This window comes from Leptonotus elevatus, chromosome 3 (assembly GCF_054856555.1).
Source record: "Leptonotus elevatus isolate MCC_2025b chromosome 3, RoL_Lele_1.0, whole genome shotgun sequence".
NCBI classification, from domain to species: domain Eukaryota; kingdom Metazoa; phylum Chordata; class Actinopteri; order Syngnathiformes; family Syngnathidae; genus Leptonotus; species Leptonotus elevatus.
In genome coordinates, this window is record NC_141241.1 from 18,427,859 (window position 1) to 18,452,795 (window position 24,937).

General features: G+C 40.0%; 1 protein-coding gene across 4 annotated transcripts in view; it reads right to left on the reverse strand.

Moving 5' to 3' along the window:
* sox6 (SRY-box transcription factor 6) overlaps positions 1-24,937 on the reverse strand; it is a 158,724-nt gene that overhangs the window by 52,866 nt on the left and 80,921 nt on the right. For all 4 annotated transcript variants that reach the window (XM_086071359.1, XM_086071361.1, XM_086071360.1 and 1 more), the window contains 2 exons: positions 16,635-16,807; positions 14,265-14,333 (listed from right to left, as the gene is read on the reverse strand). In XM_086071359.1, coding sequence (XP_085927485.1) covers positions 14,265-14,333; positions 16,635-16,807 — 242 coding nt within the window. The remainder of the gene's footprint in view (positions 1-14,264; positions 14,334-16,634; positions 16,808-24,937) is intronic.

Consider the following 24,937-nt stretch of genomic DNA (forward strand, 5'->3'; position numbering starts at 1 on the left):
ACTACAGTGTAGCTAAGACGTGGTTGTTTTAAATAGAATGTTTAATTCTCTGCTTCAACTGCTTTGCTGTGAAGTGAAACGAGTAAGTGAATTCAAGTCCCTCCTATCTCAAGATACAGTCATTTTGCTGCAACAACATGAGCCTGCCACTTTGTGCCTTTTTGTCACAGTCTCACATTAAACCTTCACCAGCCAGTCAATTGCTGACTAAAGGGAATATCAACACAAACTCCCCACTTGCGTCAAGGGTGGGCGAGCATCTTGTGTATCCAAAGTGCTGTGCGGGGGGTTGCACGCATGCGGCAAGGTCCAATCTTACTGTCACTCCCCGCTTCATGACGATCTTTGATGGGGAGCAGCCCGACTAGCAAGGCCCCGAGAGGGTTAATCTAACATCGGGCTAGGCCACCGTGGGGGGAACCTGCCTGGGAAATGGGTTAATAAAGGTCATCCCCTAAAATAAACACTTTATGGAATGTGTCACCATTCAACCATTTTTAAAACCAAGCTCTAATAAAAAAATAAAAAAATAAATAAAGGACTGGGTGCAATTACTGGTCCTGCATTGGGGCATTGAATCAGCCTGGTACGAGCCCTGCTTTTTCATATTAACAGAGTAATGATCCTACTTTTGCTTACATTTGGAACATACATTAAAAAAAAAGAAAAAGTAAGCATTGATCCAACTAGAGGTGCCAAGCTACACAGCCAACTAAAACAAAACCCAAAAAAAAAGGGGGGGGGGGGGAGGGACTTAAGACGGTCCATTCGAGAATTATAGAAATGTACTGCAAAACTGTGCTTCTAGCGAATAAAAAAAAAAAAGGTCAAGGTGACGGTGACAAATAATTGCTTTATAGGGATTTGCTGCTCTGTGTTTCCAAGCTGAAAGGTTGAGCAATGGATCTTGGCCTCACTTGTGCGGAACATATGGAAAAACACAATAATTGATGTCATAACATAACATGAGTCAAGCAAAGGGACACAGCTTTTCTGTGTCTGGCTATTTGGACAGTAAAACCAGATGGGCTCCGTTCCTGAAAACTTCAGGCTTCAGATGGGTGCTACTGTGTACGAAAAAAAAAATGGTTCTATTTAATTTTACTGCTATCATTATTATTATATAAAATTTAAAAAAACAAGGAATAGTATGCCTTAGATTTTTACATTTCTGTAAATGAGCCATTAATTGCAGTTAGAGCCTCTTCCATCCCCCCATCAACATTACTATAAATGACGTAATTTATTACTAGATATCAGCTTTTATTACCTTTAGCGTTTAAAAATATGGCACAAAATATACTGGGTTTATCCAGCTAAAACTGAGAGCATAAATATGCACTAGTTGAGAAATAAACGCATCGAGTTTGAATGGACGTGATTTGCAGTAATGAGCTTCAAGCATTAAAGTTTAATAAGCAGCAACTAACGTCAGAGCGAGGCGAATCAAATTGTGAGGCGCTTCAAGGTGGGAACAAATAGTGGAGCTTAGTTGGGCTGTCAATTAAATGCTGGCAAGTTGCAGGGCTGTTTCTAACATAATTCCGAGTGTTTTTAAAGAAGGCAACAAGAAAGAAGAAATACGGTTGGACCAACAAAAAAGTTTGTCTATGTAGAATAGGGCTCAGTATTGCAATTGCGATTTAATATGCAATTATTATTTCAAGATTCACTTCCCATATATATATAATTTTTTTTGCAAAACCTGTATTACACACCATTTGGATGCCGTCGTTCACGTTTCCGTGTACGTACTGTAGATACAACGTGTCACTGTGCCGCTCTTTGTCACAGCGCCGCTAACAACTGGATAATGTAATTTCACACCATCTGCCCTCAGGCTTCATTAAAGAACCATGAGTGGGCAATCTTATGAGGAACAGGTGCCATTGTTTGTCCCTCAAGACCCGGCACTAAGGATCTGACTCGGAATACTTGAAGAGGAGCATCTGTAGTGATCAGTCAGACAGACTTGGCTGAGGCCCTGCTCTCTGCCAGGACGCGCTCCAGCGGAGGTTTTCGCCTCCTCGCAACATAGATCATCAATTCAGATGACCCGAAGAAGTCTGTAACAGGCCAGCGCGCAAGCTGTTTGGCTTTGAGCGGAGAGTCTACTGAGTGTTTGATAAATGGAGCTCACTTGCAGTTGTACGGCAAGGAAAAACATATTGAAACCTTCTGCAGTTGTTAGTCAGATTGTTGAGAAAACAAGTTGATTGATCATCTTTCTCATCAGTCCATTCGCAATTTTTCTTTCCTCCTTTCCTTTTTGTGAATCAAGTTAATTTAACACATTCAAATGATTTTAAATGCCACGTGTATCAAACGCCCCCAAATACAATGAAATGGATTGTAAAGAAATGATGTGGTTTTATTCTTAAGTGCAATTAAGTTGAAAGTCACGCGCACACAAATGCGCACACACATAACACACTGTAGTATCTGTGTCTTGAACGATTGATGCCATTGACTCCAGCTTACTGCGAAGGTCTTCTCCATGCTCCTTGCAAGAGTTTTCATTTTATGTTTGACTCTGTCCCATTTAATAATGCATCGGCAACTGAGTTTTCTTGCACCTCAGTTGAGTGGCGGCGTATCTGAAGTTCACAAATTCCATTGTTAGATGAAAAACTCATATAACCGCGTCGTCGCTGTATACTAGGGTTTTCCCACTGTGACATTAAATAAAATATAAGCCTATATCATTAGTTTAACTCATTTGCTCCCAAAAATGAATAAACACGTTTTAGTTTAAATACTGCCATGGTCCCAAAAACGTATTTATACGTTTGTGTGTGTGTGTTTTTTATGCTAGAGCATACAGAAGGCTTTGATACAACTTCTGACCTGAAGAGGTCACTTAAAGCAATGGTAGTTATTACAAAAAACGGCCAGCAGGTGGCAGCAGAGTATAAGAGAACGGCCAGGGCCATGTTAAAACAAGCAGTTTTCCCCATTGTTTTCAACAGGTTTGTGAATAGTGATGAAACGTAGCCATATTATAATTAACTAATTTCTGCAAAACTGAAACAAATGCACAAATACTTTGTTTTCCTGATGAAAGAAGAGACTCTAATCTTTGCCTGCACTTAGATCAAATTCAACAAAATCGCATTATAATACCTGCACCAATTCTTAGACGTGGTTCCAGCATGCGTAAAGTTTAGTCTACTTGCCACCAAATTGCCAAATGCGCCGGGGACGTATCAAAGGAAACTGGCGTGCCCAGCAGCTGTCAAATTCCCAAACACGACTTTTCCAGGCACCTAAATCAAGATGTACCAGTTTTTAAACTCGAGCACACCTGCACTATCTACAAATATAGAGCCCAGAGTGACAAGGACACAGACTGAAGTCGAGAAAAAAATATGATCAGCACATCTCTACTGTGGACTGTAACTGAACTTACTCTATAAGGTCAGATAGGTAGCACTATATTTAGCAATAGTGAACCACAACAGCCAAGCATGCATCTTCCAAACACAGAATGCAAATGGAGATGTGTTTGGCATTACAGCACTGGCCTGGGCCTCCTGTCAGCGCCCGTGTTCTTCACTGTCAACTGAGGAAGCCTCTTCAAAACACCCACAGGGCGTTAGGACCCCCCTTCCCCCACCCCCATGCCTTCACCCTTGAACAACCATGCACTGATCCACGCTCAGGTTCGCTTCTGTACGCACTGGCAAGTGATGAGAACAGGGCGAGGCTCTTGCTTTTACTGTCACTATCATTGAGCGTCGACAAGATAAAGAAAAACTCCTGCCTCTTTAACCGCTATGTTTCATGGTTATTGGCTTGAAAGGACTTTTTGCGTCTAATATCCTGATTCATTGCTACTTGACAGCCTGAAGCACACCTCTCACCCAGATGCTCAGAATTTATCTGCCTCTAGCAGACTTCTAGGAAGTAGCGCGTTACAAGTATTTTGTAATAATGCTGGCTTAAAAATAAAGACAAGCAGGTGTGTAATGAATAAGAAGCTTGCAGGCAAAATGTACATATACTTTTTTTTTTTAAAGATCACAAACACACAAAAGAAAATCTTTAACGAGTGTTGTTATGTTTCGTTCAGTTCTCATTTTAATACATACGTCAACAATTTATTAGCTGTCATATCGCCAGCTCTCACTTTCTTCTTCATATATTCTACAGGATGGAGTTTCTGTAATTTTACCCAGCTGTTGCTGTAAGAACTGAAAGATCACACTTCTCCCCCCCTGCTGGCTAGGGAGCTGCACACGGAACACCGTGCGTGAGAAGAAATCACCTTTTTGTGATCCAGTTAAATGGAGCGCGATCACGGGGAAGCTGTCTGGCTTTCACCCCACACTGTAAAAAACCCCCAGTAATATAACAGAATTTAGCTTTTTGTTTCTGTATTTTAAAAATATAATTTAATGTGCACTGTAACTGTAAAAACACACAATATTTCTCTTCTTTTACAAAAAAAAACTCAATAGAAATAGCTACATATATTGATTGTTAAAATATGTTCACAAATGTAGCATAATTTTACAAATATTTGTCTGTTATTTAAAGGAATAAAAGGTAAAATTCAACTTTAAAACCCTAAAAAAGAAAAAAATATATATATACTGAGAAATTAACAGTAAAAATGTGTAATTTTACCATAATTTCTTTGTGAATTGACAGGTTTTTTTTAATGAAAATAACTACAATTTCTGTAATGTCCTATAGATGGTAGTATTCATTGTATTAACATTTATTCGGAAAGGACATCTAATGAGATATATAGCAGTACCAGAAAGTGGACAGTTTAACACGTACCGCTGGATGTACACAGTCCTCTGGTGGACTCTAATCAGGAGTAAAATAAGTTGAAAATCACTTGTACCCGTGAGGTTGAATCGTCTCTACAGCGTACAGCGTAATTGAAACAATGGACGTCTTCATCAAGCACAGTTATTGACTGCAGAGAGCTGAAAATTGATCATCCACTGACATCACATGGCAGTCACATTCAACAGTGGTCTGCAGAAATAAGTCTATGACCATTTTCAAGGAAAGACATGGAAAGTCAAATAAGGTAGTGCCTTGAGATACAACTTTAATTTATTCCATGATCACAAACTCAAATAATCTTTCCCCATTGAAATTAATGGAAATGTGTTTAATCCATTCCAGGTATAAAAAAAAAAAAAAACGACAACAACAAAAACCTTGTAGTGTGTTTTTTCTTGAAAATGGGACTCTAATTTTGTAAATCATAAAAATTTGGTGTGTCAAAATTAGTGCGTTAATTTAAAGTTTCTTTAACACCACAAATTGTTTAAATGCGCAATTAAAGACCGCCCCTTACTTGGAAAGCCTGTACTGGGGGAATTCCAGTCACAATACAGCAGACACGTCCACGTCAAAATTTAGAAGTAATACATTTAATAATAATGCAGATACTTGTGGAGACTGTGGCCAAGTTGTATTTTACAAATTTTTAAATGTGCAGAATTTCAGTTACTTCATGTTAAAGATTAGATAGCTCTTAATATGAAAAAAAAATGCACTGAGCTTGTGGCAGAAACACAAACCAACATCACACTTAGATTTACAGTCCATTACATATTTTTATAAATTTTACAATTATTATTAAATTACTATATCAATGACTAAAAGATGCAGCCATATTTCTATTTGACAACTTTTCCACTTTTATGTTAACAAGAGTATGAAAACTTATTGTACATTTTATAGTACATTTACGTTTAGAACGCATATAAAAAAAATTGACTAATCGTGAGTTAACTATTGAAGTCATGTGATTAATTACGATTAAAAATTGTAATCGCCTGACACCCCTAATAAAAAAATATATGGTCATTTTTTAGTGTACATGACATGGACACATGGCGGCAGTATCATACGGCCAGGCAGACAAATGAAGAATAGTGTCACTCAACAACTGTAAGATGCAGTAATATATTAGTGGCAGATGATAAAGATGATATAGTTGTGGGTACTGTATTGTTATATTGTCTGTCCACATGTGTTGATTCCTCACCAATTGTGTTCAAATATGTTGCCTAAAGTGCCCCCAGAGGTTCCATCTTAAAAACGCATAATTTAGGTCACTCAAGGCACTGCTGTAACTACGCTAAAAAAGCCCCCTAACATTTTCACTGAACAGTCTTTTCCAAGGATTTAGTGTGACGTTGCACATCTGTTAGTGCTGTGTTCATTATGCGCATGTGCTGCTAAGGATGAAGAGCAGCGAATTTGAGCGTCATGAGGTCAAGCCATCAAGAGGGAACAACCAATAGATGACTTCTTGTTCCACTAATTCCTTACACAGTCAAACAAGCCTTGTTGGAAAACAGCCATTTCAATAAGTCTGCAATACTTCGGCAGAAGCTTGAAAGCAGGCTAGACCAACCCACTGACCCGCCTTACACACCCCAGCCTAAATCCTTCCACTCCTCCCCATCACACCACCTTACTTCGTCACAATTCTCTGTATAACTTCTGGTATATCTGCACGGACTTTCCCCCCCCAAAAAATATTATTTATGTCTGAATTCAGGTCTTTTATGTTGTGAAGCGAACGCATTTCATCATACAAACACAATCACATTTTCCCCCATGCACATTTCCAGCATTTCACCCTTAAAATACTTTTGCAACATTAAACGTAAATGTTATTTTTGCAAGGGATATGCCGTCCTCTAAATTAATACCTCTTTAAGGTCTCGCCACAAAATAAAGATTTGCACAGAACACGCCAGTCCACAGGGACTCCCTTAAACAGCATTTCTAATGACGAGAAAGAGCGAGCAGACAAACAAACCCACGAATGGGTCTGAGGCGCGCATCATTTTATCACACATACATCATCCACACTGTGTGAAAATGGGAACGAGTGAAATGGTGCGGACCATCATTGTGGGGTTGCAGGAAGGTCTTGAAATTATTTGTCATGGATTTTTCACTTGCCAATTTAGTAGTGTCTACATGGGAACAATTGCTAACTCAACAAAAGGCTGCGGCTTTAAATTTTTTAGACCAATTACAATAGAAAGGCAAAAAATTGGCTTAAGTCAGCCAAACTTAATACGGTGAATCCTACCGTATTTGCGGTTCTGCATTTGCATATCGCCGCTGTCCTGTGAAAAACACTTATGTCCATTGATTTATTTATTACGTTTTTTGGGATGTCTGCATATCGTTTCATACCAAAAATGTTAAAAATAAAAAAACATTTTAATGGACATAAGTGTTTGTCACAGGACAGCGACGATATATTTTATTGTAAAAGGTGAGTTATATTACTTATAGCTATTTGTAAAGTGCTAGTGAGCATTTTTGTAGACTCATGTGCGCTGTCATAACAGTTTGTGCTAGCATGTTAGTTAGGCTACTATGCTAGCAAATATCATTGTGAAGCTAGCGTGTTGTGCTAGCATGTTAGGCTCCTCTCCTAGCTTATACTATTGTGAAGCTGGTGTGTTGTGCAAGGGATTTAGTTAGGATACTATGATGGCTAATAATATTGTTAAACCTCATGTTAAGGTGGTTTATTTGTGTTTAATAATTTAATCGCGGAGTACAGTTGTTATGTAAGATGGGTTATTTATTGTGTCCATTTTTTAAGGGTCGCGGTCTCGTCTCGGAATTGTAGGCACTTTTACTTGGTCTTGCCTCATAGGGAGGAGTCTGTATTATTTATCAAGACCAGGCCAATGCTACTGCGATCAGAAACGAAACAAGAAATTTGCTTAGATTTGAGATTTGTTTCATTGTACTTCTTCAAAAACAACATAGCATAATTTGTTTTTGTTGCAAACATAATAGAAAAAAGTTATACTGGTCATGTTCTGTTTTTTTTGTGATTTTCCTGTGATGTCGACAGTCTTGGTCTCAAACTCCAAAAGTCGTGGCCTCGATACTCTCTAGTCTCGTTCATGTTTTGGTCTCGGTCGGTGTAGTCTTTACACTACACTACACTAGTGTCAGAGTAAAAAGTATTTTGTTCATTCTTCATTCCCAGCTGATTAAGTGATAAATATCAACAAACTTAATCCATACCATTCTTTTCCTATGGACGACTTTGCAAGGAAACATAGCCCATTCACTGTGCTCCCGTGGCGGAATGCTTGAACTCGCCTCCACCCCAAAAACAAGAAGCTCCTTTCTTACGTTAGCGATGGGCTGAATGCTTTGCTTTGCCACCCCCAGCCCTAAGAAAACACACACCCCCTTCACGCTGTCGACAACCCCCCCGCACATAGTGGATCCTATTAATGCAATGCTTTCTCAAATGCTGTGAGTGTGGCCACCGCTAAAGACGATGGGCATGTAAAGCCAAGGCAAAGACAACAGTTTGCACAACATTAGTAGAAAAAACACGATTTATGCATATGGTAAGAGAAGCCAGATTAGCATCACACTGCGAGATGTGTTCTCCCTCAACTGAAGCCACTCCACTCCTGCCTGCAAGGTCTAAGAAAACAGGTGCCTCATTGTAATACCAAGACTAACACACTATGCAATGAATGATAGATTTTGTCTGTAAATTTATAGAAATACAGTGACGTATGTGCTGAATTGTAGAGATATAACATTAAACGTTCTTTCACCATTTCAGTTTTTCAGATTTTTTTTTTGCTTCTAGAATGAATCCCCCATCTCCCACTTCACTGACTTTGTTCGCATGAATGGTTTCACCACTACAGAATGTAGTGGAATTAGCTAGCTAGCTATGACTACACCCCGGAAATGCACCTTCCTTGAATGCTACAATTTGCAAAACAGCTGTGTCATTTCAAAAGAAATGGTGAGCCCGTGGATGAGCCTGGAAGCTAGCTTGAGAGCGAGCTGATGGCTAAGACCTCTCACTGGAGACTTTCAGTGGATATATTTTTATGGCTCATAAAATGTAGTGATGTGTAGGCATAAGAAAGTTCCTAGACAAAAAAACAAAACTGTAGCATGCTTTTCAGTGGGACGTGATTTGACAGTAGGATGATTTTTCAAAGTTCTTGGCCTCATTTTTGATATTTTGTGATTTGTTTAATCATTCAAATGTATCATGTAGAATACATATTTGTACTAAACAGGGACTGCAATTTGTAAGTTTAGACTGAGACATTGAAAAGACAACATGTAGCTTCTGATACAGGAGATTTGTCGCTATGGCGAATGCTAATCCAGAAACCAAATTTTCTTGAGAAACCCCTCCATTGAGTCTACAATAATAGACTACCAAGTGTGATCTCGCACATTACACACATTCATGTGGCACCTGTGGGGCGGAGCCTCTTAATGATCCCTGCTGAAACTGCTGAGGTGCCTGAACGCACAACAAAGCAAACCTTTTATTGTGTAATTCCCAACAATAACGAGCGCTTGTTTAATTACCGTCTTGACACACGGGCGAAGGCGGAGCACGGCACTGAGTTATGTTGAGAGTTCAATAGCTTGTGCTCATCGCCACACCTTATCATGCATATTTATCGACTTTCCCATTTCATGCTGGCAAATGTGAAGCATAGCCTCTTTTTGTTTCCCAGAAGACACACGAATTAGTGTTAACTATTCCGCATGTTTGCCAACGCTCACTTAGCGAACACTGCTGAGATTGTATCCGCTCCACCTTTTTTTTTTTTTTTTTGCGCATGATTAAGTTTTAACAGCGCGAGGATGGCTTTATTGTTCAATTTGCACACGACTATATAACATCAGCATTTCTTCTGCCTCCAGACAAGAAGTCACATTTCATAACTAATTAAATGGAGCCCTCCCCTGCCAGTCGAGTCCACTAAAGGGAATTGTTTGTATCCAAGTGTCAATATATTAAATCACAGGGGCTAATGAGTCAGGTCATGGTTTTCTTTTATCTTCACTCTTGCATGTACACATCTTCATCAGCTAACAGTCTCCTTAAATGGGGGCTGAACAGGCTGGACTGAGCCTCCGTGGGTGCAGGCCAAGTGTGTCTGACTGGGCTGTTAATGCCCCCCTTTCACCGACCCCCCACTCCTTCCTCATAATCCTACTCGCGGGAGAACACACATCATCATCATCATCCCTTTGCTTTTATTCTCTTAGTATGATGCTTAAAACTCCGATTTATCTTCACTAATTGGGGGACTTGCATATTATTAGAACTATTTTTAAATTGTGTCCTTTTTTTTATTTTTTTCCCCCATCCAAGTTTCACATAGATAATCATTGTGGGGTTTTTTTGAGTCCCTTCATACTTACTATGTTGAGCAAAAAAAGAAAGTAGTTGGGCAAATTAATTAAATTGACACCTTCTTAAAATAATAATAATAATAATAATAAAAAAATTGAAAATTTTCAGGAAACACAAAAAATTTAACCGTTTGCATCATGAGGAGATTATTTACGAAGAAAAAAATGATGTAGGCAATTATTTTAAGTGTGACGAAATATAATGTAAAGAATTAATTATGTGCGTGTGTTTTGTCATCTACAGTACCTAACACCTTTTTCCTATGATGGAAGTAAATGTCCCTTTCCGTTTACTACCTCTAAAAAAAATTTGTATCCTCTAATCTTTGCTGTTTTTTTAATGAACATGACACACATACAATCTGTGACTTTCCGTGAATTAAAGATCAAAATAGGGCACTGAAATGTGAAGAACAGAAAGTTGTTGAGTAGGTAGTATTTTTTAGGGGGGGTGGGAGGTCATGGGGGGTGAGTGGTTTGTAGCCGAAAATATTGCAACATGAGTTGACTTTGCTTTTCTTAGAAAGTCGTTATCTCTCCAGTTGTGGAACTTCTCACAGTTGGCACTAGAATGCCTCGTGTTCATTTCAAACCGACGGTGTCATGTTATGATTTTCACTTAAAAAGACACGTTGTGTTTTTTGTTGTTGTTGTGATTAAAAGACTTCCACTGTGCTTTCTCTCGCCTGTTTGTGAAGATAAAGTTCAGCTTGACCTTTGAGCTACTATTTATTCTCTTGATGTTTGCATCAGTGTGTGGTGTCCTGTGTTGTCATCTGTGCGAATGCGCTTATGAGCATGCAACAGTGTGTTATTGTGAAATAAAAAGCCCGGCACTTGGAAAACAAAATAAGTGGTTTGCTCATCATTGTTACATTTGCAGAACATCACAGTTAAAATGGGGACAAATCCCTCCTCTGCTAATATATATGTTTATTTGCCACATGTGCGGCAACATGTGAACAACTCTGAACTAAATCAACTCAGAGCTAATCTCATCGTAGGATTGAATTAATGCCAAAAACAAGGATCGACTGACTGAAGGAGGGGGGGGGGGGGAAACGCACAAAGCTGTGAGCTGACATTTTCAATAAGCCCCCAACATTGCAATCGAAACATCTGCTATCTTTAAAACAAGTGACATTGTAATCCCGCAGGACAAAGACTAAATCCTCCCCTCGCTCTTGTAAGAACAGTGAGTAAGGATGAAGAGAGCAGCCACTTGATTAAACTCCGCGCAGCCTTGTTCTCAACCTCTTCAACTACTAAACCGACTCACTTCTGTCAGATTCCTTTCGATCCACATACGAGGCCAAAAAAAAAAAGAGAAAGAAAACCTTGAAAGGGCAAATGTAGCTTGTCAACAACAGTCTGAGGTTGCAGCGCCCGTGGTTTTACTGTCCGGACAGTTTACGATTCCTGCTGATGCCTCCGGCATGATGCATTATTTTAAGTTATCTCCATCAAGCCAAAACAGAAGGACTTTGATGGCCAGTGACGTCTTCAATAAAGTGTAATGCTCTCCAAGCGAACGGCAGAGTAACTTAATCTCTCAACAACACTCATTGCTTTGCTAAAGGTCGGTGCCAAGATGTCATGTGTCAAACTAGGGCCCGACCGACAGATTTTTTTAGGCCGATTAATTAAAAAAAAAAACATGCACGGGTGTTTTGGTCACTTAATGCTATACAAGAAAAAAACATGAATTAGGGGGGAAATATTTGACTGTTTTACAAGTTACATTTAAGCAGTCAATTGACGGCCATTACAAATGCATTGAAAAACAATACAACAAATGTACTTTGTAAACTCACAGAATTTTCCTCAAAAAAACTAACCAACAAAAAATATTACCGGTAAAATATATATTATAAGTGCTTTTTAAACTATGGGGAAAAAAACAGCGGGTGCAGTCCCGTAAGTATGCAGGTCCATTGTACTTTTGAATTTGTTTAACTTAACAACAGAGAGAAAAATTGGCCAAAATTGGCAGATTTTTGGGTGAGTATGTTTGAATGTATATTATTACATTTGTCTTATGATGTAATGTTTCAATAAGTAAAAAATTTAATCCGATACAATCCTCTAATTTTACCATTTAAAAAAATGATAATATCGGCCAATTAATCAGTCGGGCCCTAATTTGAATACATGAGGCCAGGTATTTTTTTTTTAGGCCCATGCAAATTCTGATATTTGGTAAATAGGTGAATCTGCGGGTTCAGACCCATAAGTATGCATGCCCACTTTACTTTGTCGTTTAGTATTTGTTTAACTTTGTTTAACAGAGAGAAAAATAAGCACAAAATTGTTGCCACATTTTTTTTGAGGTGTTGGGGGGTGCGGGGTGAATGTCATTATCTTTGTCTTACATTTTATTTAAAAATAACAATGAAAGTAGAACAAGATGCTTCCATTATCTCCGTTTTTTCTGCTCTGTCACTACATTAGAGTTGTTCAGAGGAACTTTGTTAAAAAGAGCTGTTTTAACCCAAGAAAATAAATATTGAATTGAAGTATCGTGAATGTAGGGTTTGAATCGACCGCTCAACGAACCTGTGGCTCAAAACTGCTCTTTCAGTTCAAGTGCTTGGAAGTGAACATTTTAGGACCACATGCTTGCTCTCAAAACGGCATCAAGTGGAATTTTCAGGTGTCATTTACCTTTAACTACATGACTGGACTACAGTAAGTAGGGGCCACTAAAAGTGAGATGAATTAAGGATGTGGCCTCTCATGTGGAGGGCCCTTCATGACTGCACTAACACCAATACTCAGCAGTGTGTATGGTGCTTCACTTGAGAGTGTTTCCGAGATTGTTTCGTGTGTTTCGATTCTGCTTGGTGGGATGCAATGTAAAATAAAATATTTTAGGTTGTATAAATGTTTGCTTAGAAAGTCTGTCTCTCAATTGAATCGCGGCTGGTTACCTGTGTGGAGTTTTCTGCCCAAATACAGTTCGGTTGTATTTAACTTGAAAGTTGAATTCATTTGTATTTGACTGCGTTTGAACGTTTCCATCATAGCTGTCGTAAGGCTTGCATGCTCTGCATTAGCCTCATTTGGCCAGGGAGGCTTGCAACCTTGACCACATCAAGCACTCGTCCCTGAAGCGCCCAGTACGTTCCCGGCAACGCCCTGCCTGGGTGGTCTGTTCGCTGCAACGGTTCATACTGTATCACATATGCCAACTGATAAGTGCGAAGATGAAGGAATAGAAGGAAAGAAACCATGTGGCAGAATGGCGATAAATCTTGTTTTGTGCCAAAAGTGTGCCATGTTGGCCTTGTGAGACTGACTGACTTTCAGAGGCATTTACCAGCCCCTTTCATGTTGCCCACCTCCAGGCTCGACTCCGTCTACTCATTAGATCCTGTTACTTTCTTTCTGTTAATTAAGATGTGCTAATTATTCTCCCCTGTATTTCACAGCACCCCAAATCCCCCCAGCCCACCCAATGGTTAATATGAATATGTGGAGACGTAGAATATAATTAGGGCCCAACGCATTTATATGCTGAGTCCAATATTTGTCAGAATCAAATTCCAATAACCAAATATATCAAACGATTAATAAAAATAATAATATACTTAACACTTACAACAATAAAGACGTGAATTACAGTCTTTGACTTTTTAACGAATACAATGTCGTTCTTAATATTTGTTTAACTTTACAACAGAGAGAAAAAATTGCCTGTTTTTGTGTGTGTCTTTTTTGGTAATGTGGGAATGTTTGAATGCCATTATCGTTGTCTTATGTTGTAATGTGTTGATTTAAAAAAATAATAATAATAATTAAAAAACACATCTGTCTATTTCTGCCAATTTTAACAGAGCTAAATTCAGGGAATTAAATTGGCCAGCCGATTAATCGGTCAGGACCTAAATACAATACTATTAAAGGATGATATTCCCTTTACATTTTGCCCGATGTTTTTGTCAAGCAAGTGGTAGCAATGTTGGACTAGATTGTTTGGAGAAGGTAAAAAGTACTGCATAGGAGGTGCTGTTTTTGTTAGTGGTCCATCAATGCAGGACAGAAACAGATGTACTGACCTGAATCTGCTGCTGTAGAAGGTTGATCTTGTGCTGCTGCTGCAAAAGCTGCTGCTGCTGTCTGGCGATCTGTTTGGAATTGGGAAATGAGATGAGAAATGAACAATACTGCATAACGAAACAAGTGAAAGACAGCTAAGTGTGTTCACTAGTTTGTTGCAGATATATTATTATTGAGGTGTTGATCATAAGAAATACAGAAAACAAATCATTTGACTAAATCGTTTCTTTAAAGATAGATGCTGTTGTTATATAGCTATGTAATCGTAAACGTGAACTGAATTGTGAAACGCATTGTTAAAGAAGTAGCAAAGGATCCTAAACGATTAAAAGGACAAACAAGCCAAGGTCCTGCAATGTCTGAGTGACAATCAGCCACACAGTAATCCTTCTCATTCCAGCAGTCTCCTTTCCTACATGCCTGCTTGATTGAGCATGACAACCTAGTTTTAAGTGTCATTTAATTTTCATTTTTAAATATAATTACAAAGTGTTCACTGTAAGCTATCGTCCGTCTGCAAATGTGTCAGGATTAATTTGCGCTGGCTCCCTCACGAGTGTCAACAGCTAATTACCGCGTTGTATGCTGATGGCTTGATGACATTCTACAGTAGCTCTCAGCGGGTTCCCTCGGCCTCCCCCTTCTCTCTTCTTCCCCACTCCATTAATATTCCTCCAATTTCAAATAATAAAACATCTTCTGCGACTCGTCCGTAATGCCACAATGTCCACAAAGCCCGCGGAGTTGAATGTAGTTTGCAAATGAACATCATGGATTGAAAAAAGAAATCAATACAGCTAATGTATTATTAGTGTACTTTAAGCAAATGCATCACTTGAAGGTATATGGTCAATCTCTTCATTTAGCCCAGCAAGGTCTGAGAGTGTGCTGAGAAAACTCTGCGTGAACTCCTTGCTGATAATTGACTCATGGCCATTAGGCTGGCTGCTGATAATAAAAGTGTCGCCCGTGTGGATAGTTTGTGTCCTTATTTCTACCCAGACATTAACACACTTCATGGCCTCTGCTAATTTGCTGATTTGTACAATATGGCTCATTGGCCTGATTTGTGCCGCAAATCTAATGCCGGCCTCGTTCTAATAGAAGTCAATTTATAAGATCTAGAGGACGTCCGTGTTTATATAACATTTAATTCTCACATCCCATTGCATTTCCTAGTACAAGTCATAATAATGTTTTTCCTGCTGTAGAGCATAAACGTGTGCGGGAGAGCATGACTAAAATATCCAAAGCCATATAGAAAGTAGCATCCACTGAATCTTATATTATCCCCATTTGCTTGCATAGAGTACGATTTTATTTATACACCAGGCATAACATTTAATAAGAAAGTGTGTTTTATGTGGCACTTAAGTTCTAATATATTTAGTGCGTGTTATCACCAAAAGGATATCGAATATCTAGGACAGTGGTTCTTAACCTGGGTTCAATCGAACCCCATGGTCAAGACACACACTAACTGTCGAGCAAAAAAAATAAAAAAGTGGTATGAATTCATATGTACTGTATAATTGAATGCATGGTGTTCCACAGGGTTCAATTCTGGGGGCCCTACTGTTTCCATTGTATCTGCTGTCCCTTCTTGAGAAAACAGCGTTTTAAAGTGCTCTCTAAATATTTAGTTTAGTTGAGTGATGAAAGTCAGCATCCTAACTGAATGATTTGCAATGCCAATTTGAGCAATTCTACACAGTCAATTTTTGTAGTGTCAATTTGACTCTATTTAGAGTAAATTTGACTGTGGGACCAAATAGACTCAGTTTTGGAGTAGGCTAATATTTACACTAGGAAGAGAATCAAATAAAAAATTGAAATACAAACAAAATAAAAGTCACTCAAGGGTTGAGGCACGAACTCACAACTTTCAGCTTGGGAGGCTGCCACACTACCACCTGAGCTATGACCCCCCTTACTGCTTGCTTATCTCCAAGAGACCAAAGGCATCGTTTTTGGTCTTTTGGTGGAAGGGTCCATGGAACTAGCAGAAAGCTGGAGCTGCGTGGCTCAGAAAGTAGATTGGTTGTCTCCCAAGCTGAAGGTCGTGAATTCGTTTCTCCACCCTCCAGTCAGTTTTATTATTATTATTTTTTTTCTATTTTTTATTTGACTCTCTTATATTACTCTAAAACTGAGTCTATTTGTTCCCACTCAAAATAGAGTAAAATTTACTGTGTAGTCCTGCACAACTAGCTATTTGGCAAAACTAAAGGAACGCTTCCTTAAGCTGCATGGAGATGTGTTTCAGTGCCTCCAACAAGGTTAGGAACCACTCATTTAAAAGTGAATGCCGTAACCCAAGGTGAGGACAGGTGGCGGGCTGTGGGGTGTCAAGGGTCTCGAACACTTACCTGCTCCTGCTGTTGACGAGCCAACTCCATTTGCTGCCTCTGTTTCTCCATTTGTGAGGCGGCCAGCTTCTTCTGCTCGTCGTGGGCAGCCAGGAGCTGCTCTCGTAGGCTGATCAGCTGACTGATCATTGTGGAGAGCTGGTGTTCCTTCTCTGCCAGGCTCTCAGGAGTACCTAAGAAGGAGAGATAGAGAGATGCACATGTCAGGGCTGAAATGAGAGGAGGAAAGTGTCAGGTGTGTTGTGTGATAGAAGTCTCAGCTCGGATGAAGGCAAAGGTTTACAAGATAGCGGTGATGTACGGCTATGTGGCACTGAAGACACAAACAGGAGGACAAACTGAAGCTGGTGGAGATAAAGATTTGCTGGTTCTCTTTAGAAGTGACAACCTTAGATAGGAATAGAAAAGAGCTTTTGTCAGTACTGACAGAAGGTCTGTCAGTCCGTCACTGATGAATGCCTGTTTTGCTGATGAATGACAAGAAACCCCCAAATTTTTTATTTTTTTTTAAATGAAGGACAACACATTAATGGAAGTGGGTTTTCGTCCGTAAACATAATCGTCACTAACCGAGTCAAGGAGAAAAAGAAGAGCTGTCGGTCCTAAAAAAGCGTTACTGTAATTGTAGTGGTAACGAACTGTAACTTAGCGATAACATTAACGATTACAGTTTGGTTCAGCTTGAAATAATGTGTGTTCTGGTCGCTTACGAATGATGGAACGGCAAAATGTACAGACGCGCCTACTTCTTAACCTCATAAAAATGAAAATGTCGTCATCGGTCTTGTCTTGGGGAAAAAAAAAAAGCACGAACATCTTTATCAGATACAAATGCACGAAGCGCCTGTCGCTGTTCAACATTCAACAAGGAAACGGTGAGTATTTCTGAGAGAACAGAAATAATAATTGCAGCCTCCATTCGTCTGTTAGGTTTGTTTGTAAACCCTCCCCCCGCAAACCCCCCACACCCCGACCCACGACCCCCCCCGGCCATTAGCGCTTCTTGGTTTCCTCCCGCCCTAAAGAACGCCTGATTGGTCCAACCTAAAAAAAAAAAAGGTTGGTTGCAAATGTTTCAGCGGGAGCGCTACGAGATGCATTTCTCGTAGTATTTGTGAACAAACCCCGCAAGAATTCAGCCTGCTGGCAAGGTTATCTACCTCTAGGGACAGCAAAATTCTGATGTTTTAGAGAAACCAGACTTCGACTATTTAGACACCTCCAGAAGAGAGACGGTGAGAATATTGGTGGAAGGATGTGGATGACGGCTAAAGGAAGACAGAAGAGAAGGTTGATGGATGTAGTGACGGAAGTTGGTGTTGGAGGATGGAGGATGAGAGGAAGATGGAGAAGAATGGCTAACATGCAAAAGCATGAGCCGAAAAAGAATAAGACCACCATAGGGCGAAACACACGTGATTCACATATAGAAGCAATAATGCTCGTAGCTGTAACAAAACAAGCCAGCTGAATGCTTTTTAAGAAAGTCTGCAAAGTGCCTTAGCTCAGTGAGGACTGCTGACCATACCGATCATTATGTTGGCCTATTGTGTCATACACAATATATAGCACAAAGAAAACTACATGCAGAGAACCCGACTGCAGCAGTGTTAAGGTCACACAGTCTGTAATGGGCCATTTGATTGGAGCTGGTAGTCATAGCTTTTAGTAGAAGAAAGAGAAGCAATTGTTCCTTGCATAGACAAAGAGCTGCAGGGAGCTGCCTAAAATGGAAGCTTCTGTCAGGCTGGGTGTGAAGAACATAAAGGGCTTGATTTACTAAAATCCCAAATAGTAAATTACTTGTTCACGCCAACAGATTGTGTGCGGTGTTCAAGTTGCTTGTGATCTACTAAGATTGTGATCAATTACTAAGATGCCAAATAGATTAGATGTTCGATTGTGTGTTCATTAACTCTCACAGGAACCAAAAACCGTGGAGGCCGGCATTTAAAAGAGGATTTTCCTCAATAAGTAGCTATTGTGGTTTTCGAAATGGAGAGCACTGCCAACGCAAAATGAATGAAGTGTTAGTAGAAGAGGCAAACAAACGTTACTGAGTTACAGGAAAGAAAGCTATCACTCCGATAATTGCGGAGAAACCAGCAACTGCGCAAAAGCTATGTTTTGTTAAATTGAATACATCATGAGTACTTGGCAGTGTGGTGTGTGTGTTTTAAAGTTGGGGCAGCACTAATTGTCGCGGTGTGCTGAAATGACCCAGATCCCAAGGAAATGCAGAGTTGAAAGGATAGATGATAAGGCATGACTCCTTCTTGTGATTGTCAGAATCCCTAGTTGCTTATACTGCTCGAACAGCAGACAGAAAGTACTGCACAGCCATTTTACACATTTGGAAAACGCAATTCTAGGTGTGCCCGGTTATTGAATCGGCTTTCACATCTGGGGAAATATGCAGTCAAGCCACAAACAGGCAATGTTTGCATGCATACGTTCAGTTCGTTCTGCGGTCCACTGCTCGGTTGCACTGCTCTCTCCATCCGCCTAATCAATGCTAAGTGATCCCACCATTGACTTACACAGCCAACATAATTGCCAGTGAGAGGCTGGACAGTAACTCACTCTCCTCCGACTGCACTACTGTGTGACAAGCTGTTTGTGGAGAGCACAGGGAAAAGTGACAGAGAAGGGTGATCGCGACGAAGCCATGCTGATATAACAAAACAGCGTAGTGAAAGCTGGCCCGGGGCCAGCAGAAGCCGATTCTTTCCTGGGTGTCTTCCTCTCGTCTCTGGCCACATCTGCCTTGTGTTGCTGCGAGAGCTCCCAGGGGCCCTCTCCACTCAAACTATTTTAATTTGACTAAACACCTGATTTATTTTATCTCTCCGATGAGGAAAGCCGTTTGTCTTAATAGGGCCTGTCAAGCTCCAGAAGCCATTCAGGGCAATTTATTGGCTGGCTCGTATGAACTTCACTTCATCTCGCTCTTCCTTCGCCGCCTGCTGCAATGGAAGAGAGCTGCATTTCTCCATTTATACTTCTTATGGAAAGAAAAAAAAGCACCTAAAAGCAGCCATTCATTCGGCCAGTGTGCGGCTTGAATTGACTTCTTATTCGCCCGACTAGACTTGTTGTGAATGGCTTATCTGTAAAATTGATGCAATCGCCACCAATTTTGTTAACCTTTGCTAGTGTTTGTGCTATCACAGGTCACCAGCGACATGCATCAGTCCCTGTCACAATAAATAAGCTATAAGGTGGAAGGGACTACCGAACTATGATGCGTATTCCACAAAGGAAGAGAGAAAGAAAATCACTATGGAGGCTAATAGTTGGCCGTTTTCAAATTACAGTCAGTAGTTCAGGAATGTCCACAATGATAATAAAGAGCTCAAAGTGCCAAAAATAATCACAAGTGTATAGTATATCTACTTTTGCGGCTGTGTTAATGTGGTGCTAACGACCCACAAAAGGATCCGCTGTGCGCTTTCCACTCAATGTCCTGTCCAGACTCTTAAGAGAATACGAACAGAGGGCCCATTGTTGAGATGGGTGAGCTGAATTGTGGGAAGCCCAGACGGCCCGCTACACTGCTATGTACTCATTTTGCTCTCTTTTTTCCTGCACATATGATAGCGACGCACCTTTAAAATAACATTAAGATTGAAAACTTCAGCGGTATACCTGGACAGCTTAGAAGTAAATCAAGCGCATATGTTTTTGTTCACTGGTTGGTCTAAAAATCTCTTTCATCCTGCTCTAAATTATAGATAAGCTTTAAAATGCGGATAAAAGTTTTATTGGGTGGTGCAGAAGAGGAACATTGTGGTCTGTGTCTGACCAGGCTTCCGACAAAAGAGGCAGTTTCCTGCATATTGTATGGCTTTTAACAGTGTCGGGCTGGGGTCTGCCCGTTAGCATGTCTCCTCACGTTGCAGCAAAGATCACATGACATGCTGTGACAACTTCCTCCTCGATGAGTGACCCACAGCAGGACAATACAGAGGGAATATCCCCGGATGGACTTCTGCTGTCTGCAGTCCCTGACTCCTGCTACAAACGTTCTGAACTGACACACGCAGGAGAAAAAGTCTGTGTTCAGTCTCAGTCTCCTCAACATTCACCTTTTGACACTCCTGCTTCTTTTAAACGTCACAATGTAGGGCAGAAAGCAGCAACGGGTGACTAAATAAATGATAAGAGGAAAACACGCCGAGCCACGGTTGCTCGGGGAGGAATGGGGGTATTTGAGCCTTGGGGTCTTTGGATAAAAGGCACTTTGTAGGGGTGCGATTTGTTCTGTCCAATACTCACGTCTCCCTCTCTCTTTGGCTCCCTCCTCTATGCTCTAATCAAGCAGTCTCTAATTTGGGTTCCAAGTCCAGTACAGGGGAAAAGAAGGAGGCTTGTTACTTTGAAGAGTCCCGAGTGAATAACACAGATAAAAGATTCAGGCACAAAAAAAAGAAGAAAAGCGAGGGAGGCCAAGGGTGAAAAGGGGGAAAATCACAAGGCGCCCTATTCTCTTCCTCTCCCTTGGTTGGGACAGCTGAGCCATTATAGCCAGATCTGAACTGTTTCTTTTTTGTGCGACAAGACTGGAATGTCTTTGTCTCTTTATCAGACAGCTTTGCGGATGTGTGCATATGCTCCAACCCGAGCCTAAGAAAAAGAAAATGTGTCTAAATGATACGACAGTTGACTGCTTCAACCATTTAGGTCATCTCATAGCTGATCTCAAAGCAACAAGCTTTCCTGTATCAGCTGATCAGATCCTTGACAAGAAATAGACAACTTTTCATACAAAACTTATCCTTTACCATATGAACATCTTGAGATCCAGTTTGAGGAAGTCTGACCCTCTCCGTTTCGAACACTCCTAAAGTGTATGCACTTGAGAGCTATCATAGCACCATGCTTCATACGTCAAGAGCGTATGACCACATACATCATAATTTGGGGGTTATTTTATTGAATTAAAACAATTTAAGGGGCCCCAGCAGACGCTCTAAAATCTTGTGTTTATTAATAACAGCCCACTTCATTTTGCGCAGCTCAAATGTACACTGATGGAGACTAATATTTTGATGATAGAGAAAGCCACACTCTTCAATTTAATTATGTTAATATGAAAGCCCCAGCACTTCACTGTCTGTCCGTGACACTGGACAAGGTAACACACTTCATCTAAATCAAGATAGCTACTCGACCTAAACATATCAACCCACGTGAATGCCAATAGCCCTGAAATTCTAGCACAAGAGAAACAGAAACGTCTCTGCTGTTGTTGCGGTCTTCATTATTTAAGATAATCGGGGAATGTGACAACGACGAGACTGTGACACTGGATCAGAATTGAACTAAGAATATTACATGACAAAGAATACTTCCTATCCATTTACGTATGATGATTTTGACCCTTGCATTCATCTGTCAGCCCATCCATTTTCTGTACTGCTTATTCTCACAATATTTTGACCCTTGAGCCCTTAACATATCAAAGACATAAACAGTGTTCAAGGTCTGCTTTGTACAAAGCGCTAATGACTATGAGGCAGTGATCAAGGTAATGTTAATTCATTCTTTTCACAGGGCATTCATTGGTTGCAGTCATTCGGAACGGATGTACATTACTTGTTCCGTTGGACTGCACAAAAGACACTTTTTCAAAAACTTTCAGATCATTGCTGTTGAAGAGTGGCAGAGTGGCAGCCTTAGTGCTATATGGGAGTTTAAGCCAATAATAATAATGCTGACGGTGTTGTGCTGATAATACATTCAAATACGATCATATCCATCAGTCAAGGATCAAGGATGTGAATGATGCCACTAAATTGACTATAAATGATTTCTTATTTCAACAATACACGGTTTTCGCATTCAAGATTTCAGTCTGACGAAAAAAATCTTCATTCCGTGTGTGATACCACAAATTAAATACACCGGTGCCTTGAGAAACGCATGTCATTCTTTCTGTGAATATACTCATAAATCAAATCAATTGTATCTCAAATCATATTTTCCCATTCAAATGGATGGACATGCCATTAATCCAAGAATTTAGGAGTTGGTTGTTATATTGTCTGTCTACATGCGTTGCTGCTTCAATAGTGTTCAATCTGTTGCTTAAATGGCAAATGGAGTGAACTTATACAGCACTTTCTACACCATATGGTGCTCCAATTGCACTGCAGCGTAGATGTAATTTAGTGTTAGCGTTAATCTAGCTACTGAAAGTCTAAGATATGTGTGTGTGGGGGGGGGGGGGGGGGTAAATACGCAAGGCATAGGCGTAATTCTCTTTGTTTTATGTTTAGTTGGACAGTCAGCTTCAGCTATTAAAATAAAACTATTTTAAATATTTTTGAAACTCCAAAGAGTGTCAAAGACACTCACATTGTCGAACAAAATGAGACAATACGGTACACAAAACTATAAAGCCAAATGTCAATCTTAATCATATAAGCAGTTTTTACAATCGGCCTAAAAAAAGCCCCCAAAATGTAAATCTCAAAACACACGCCATCAAACATAAACACTTACTGTGTGACTTGCATTGCCACAAGTTAAATTCCACAATTCATTAGAGGAGAAAAACACACACTTCAACACTCCAGTACATTCATCTGGTGACTGTGGCCTGAGGAATAATGATTTACTGTGGCTCATATTTCACCTGAGTGCACAGGGCAAACACTTGACTGAGGTGTTTTGCACAAAATGCTAACGGAGGCATTTTGGACGCGAGCGAGTGGACAGATACTGTTTTGTGCTGTTTGTTTGTTTGTGCAAATGTAATATGCGAGGTGTTGATTTATTGTAGTCGTTTTGGCGGCCTGCTTTGCTGTGGGCCCCGCGTACCGCACTGGGTTATACTAAGAGCTTTTCATCACAGCTTTTCACCCTTTACTGAGTTGTAGTCAAATATATTGTGTTTTGTTATATTCCAATTTTATTTATGTTAATCCAGGTGTCTGAACAAATCTGTGTGTGTTAACAGCCTTGCAGCACAGGTACTGCCGGGCTCGCCTCAAATCAGCCTCAGGCGCCTCCTCGCCCTGCCCTGTGTTCTCCTCTTAAAGCGCTTGCACTTATCTGCTCGCCACAGGGCCGCCTGCGTGCGCCCGACCACTGTCATGTAGACACCATTCCCAAATTGATTGCGACAGTGCGAGAGCCCCAATTTTCGTGCTTCAGATTTCGAGCTGCACATTTCAACGTCAGCGTACAATGTTAAGCTTTTTTACCCCCCTCCCACTTTTGCAAATTCCGAAAGAATGAATACAGCTTGTGTTCCAATTTAGTAACTAGATATTTTCCTTCACTTTGAGTACATTCATGAGCATTTTGCTGTTTCTCTTTCTGCCTCCCAGCCACCCCCCTGGAAACTGGCACTTAGCAGGGAAACGTAAACAGCCCTGTTGAGTAGCAGGCTCAAAGCCCCTGCACATAGCAACGCATGTGGCACAGAGCAACCTTATCTGCCATAACACTGCGTATTACTGTATTTGTGTGCAAGTGTGTGCATGTTGTTTGTTGCCACGTTTGTTTGTGTGTGTCCACTACTGACCACTGTGCTAGATACAATCTGATTTGATCGCTTTCCACAATTCTGCCTTTAAAAATACATAAATAAATAAATAACCAATCCGTGTTCTGATTGATTGGGTGTTATACCAAAAAAATCCTGTGAATAACACACACCTATGTATAATGTAAAAATAAAGAAATAAAGAACCCCCCCTCTGTAGCTGCATATAATGAGGTCCCTCTATTTTCTGGTAACCTTTATTATCAGACTGAAAATTGAATGATTAAAGATTCAAAACCTACCAATACAGTGTGAATGTTTTAAATCTAGATATAAAAATGTGCTTTATTTTTGGTACATAAAAGAAAACACAAACATTCTTTCATCAATTAAAAACCGAAAAAGGTCTTTCAATGTATTTTAAAAAAAAATCATGTTTTTTTCGAAATCTTGTTCTTGCACTGTACACTTTTTTTTTGTCATTTTAGTTTTTATTTCTGTACTTTGCTTTTAAATCTCTTTAACTGATATGTTGTATGCATGATGTATGATGTTGTAAATGTTGTAGCCTACTTTTAATTACAGTAAGTGAAGCATATTGAGTTAGGTTGTGTATGAAATACGCTGTAAATCAGTGATTTTATTTCTTATTAAACCCACTGTTTGATACCCCACTAATTTATGGGATAGTTTTTTAAGAGCATTATTTGCGGGATTTTACAGTAGTTTAGCTTTGAATTGATTGATTATTATACAATTGTAGTTGTCTATGCTGTTGAATGAGCGGGGAAGAGTTCAAATGCAAAAG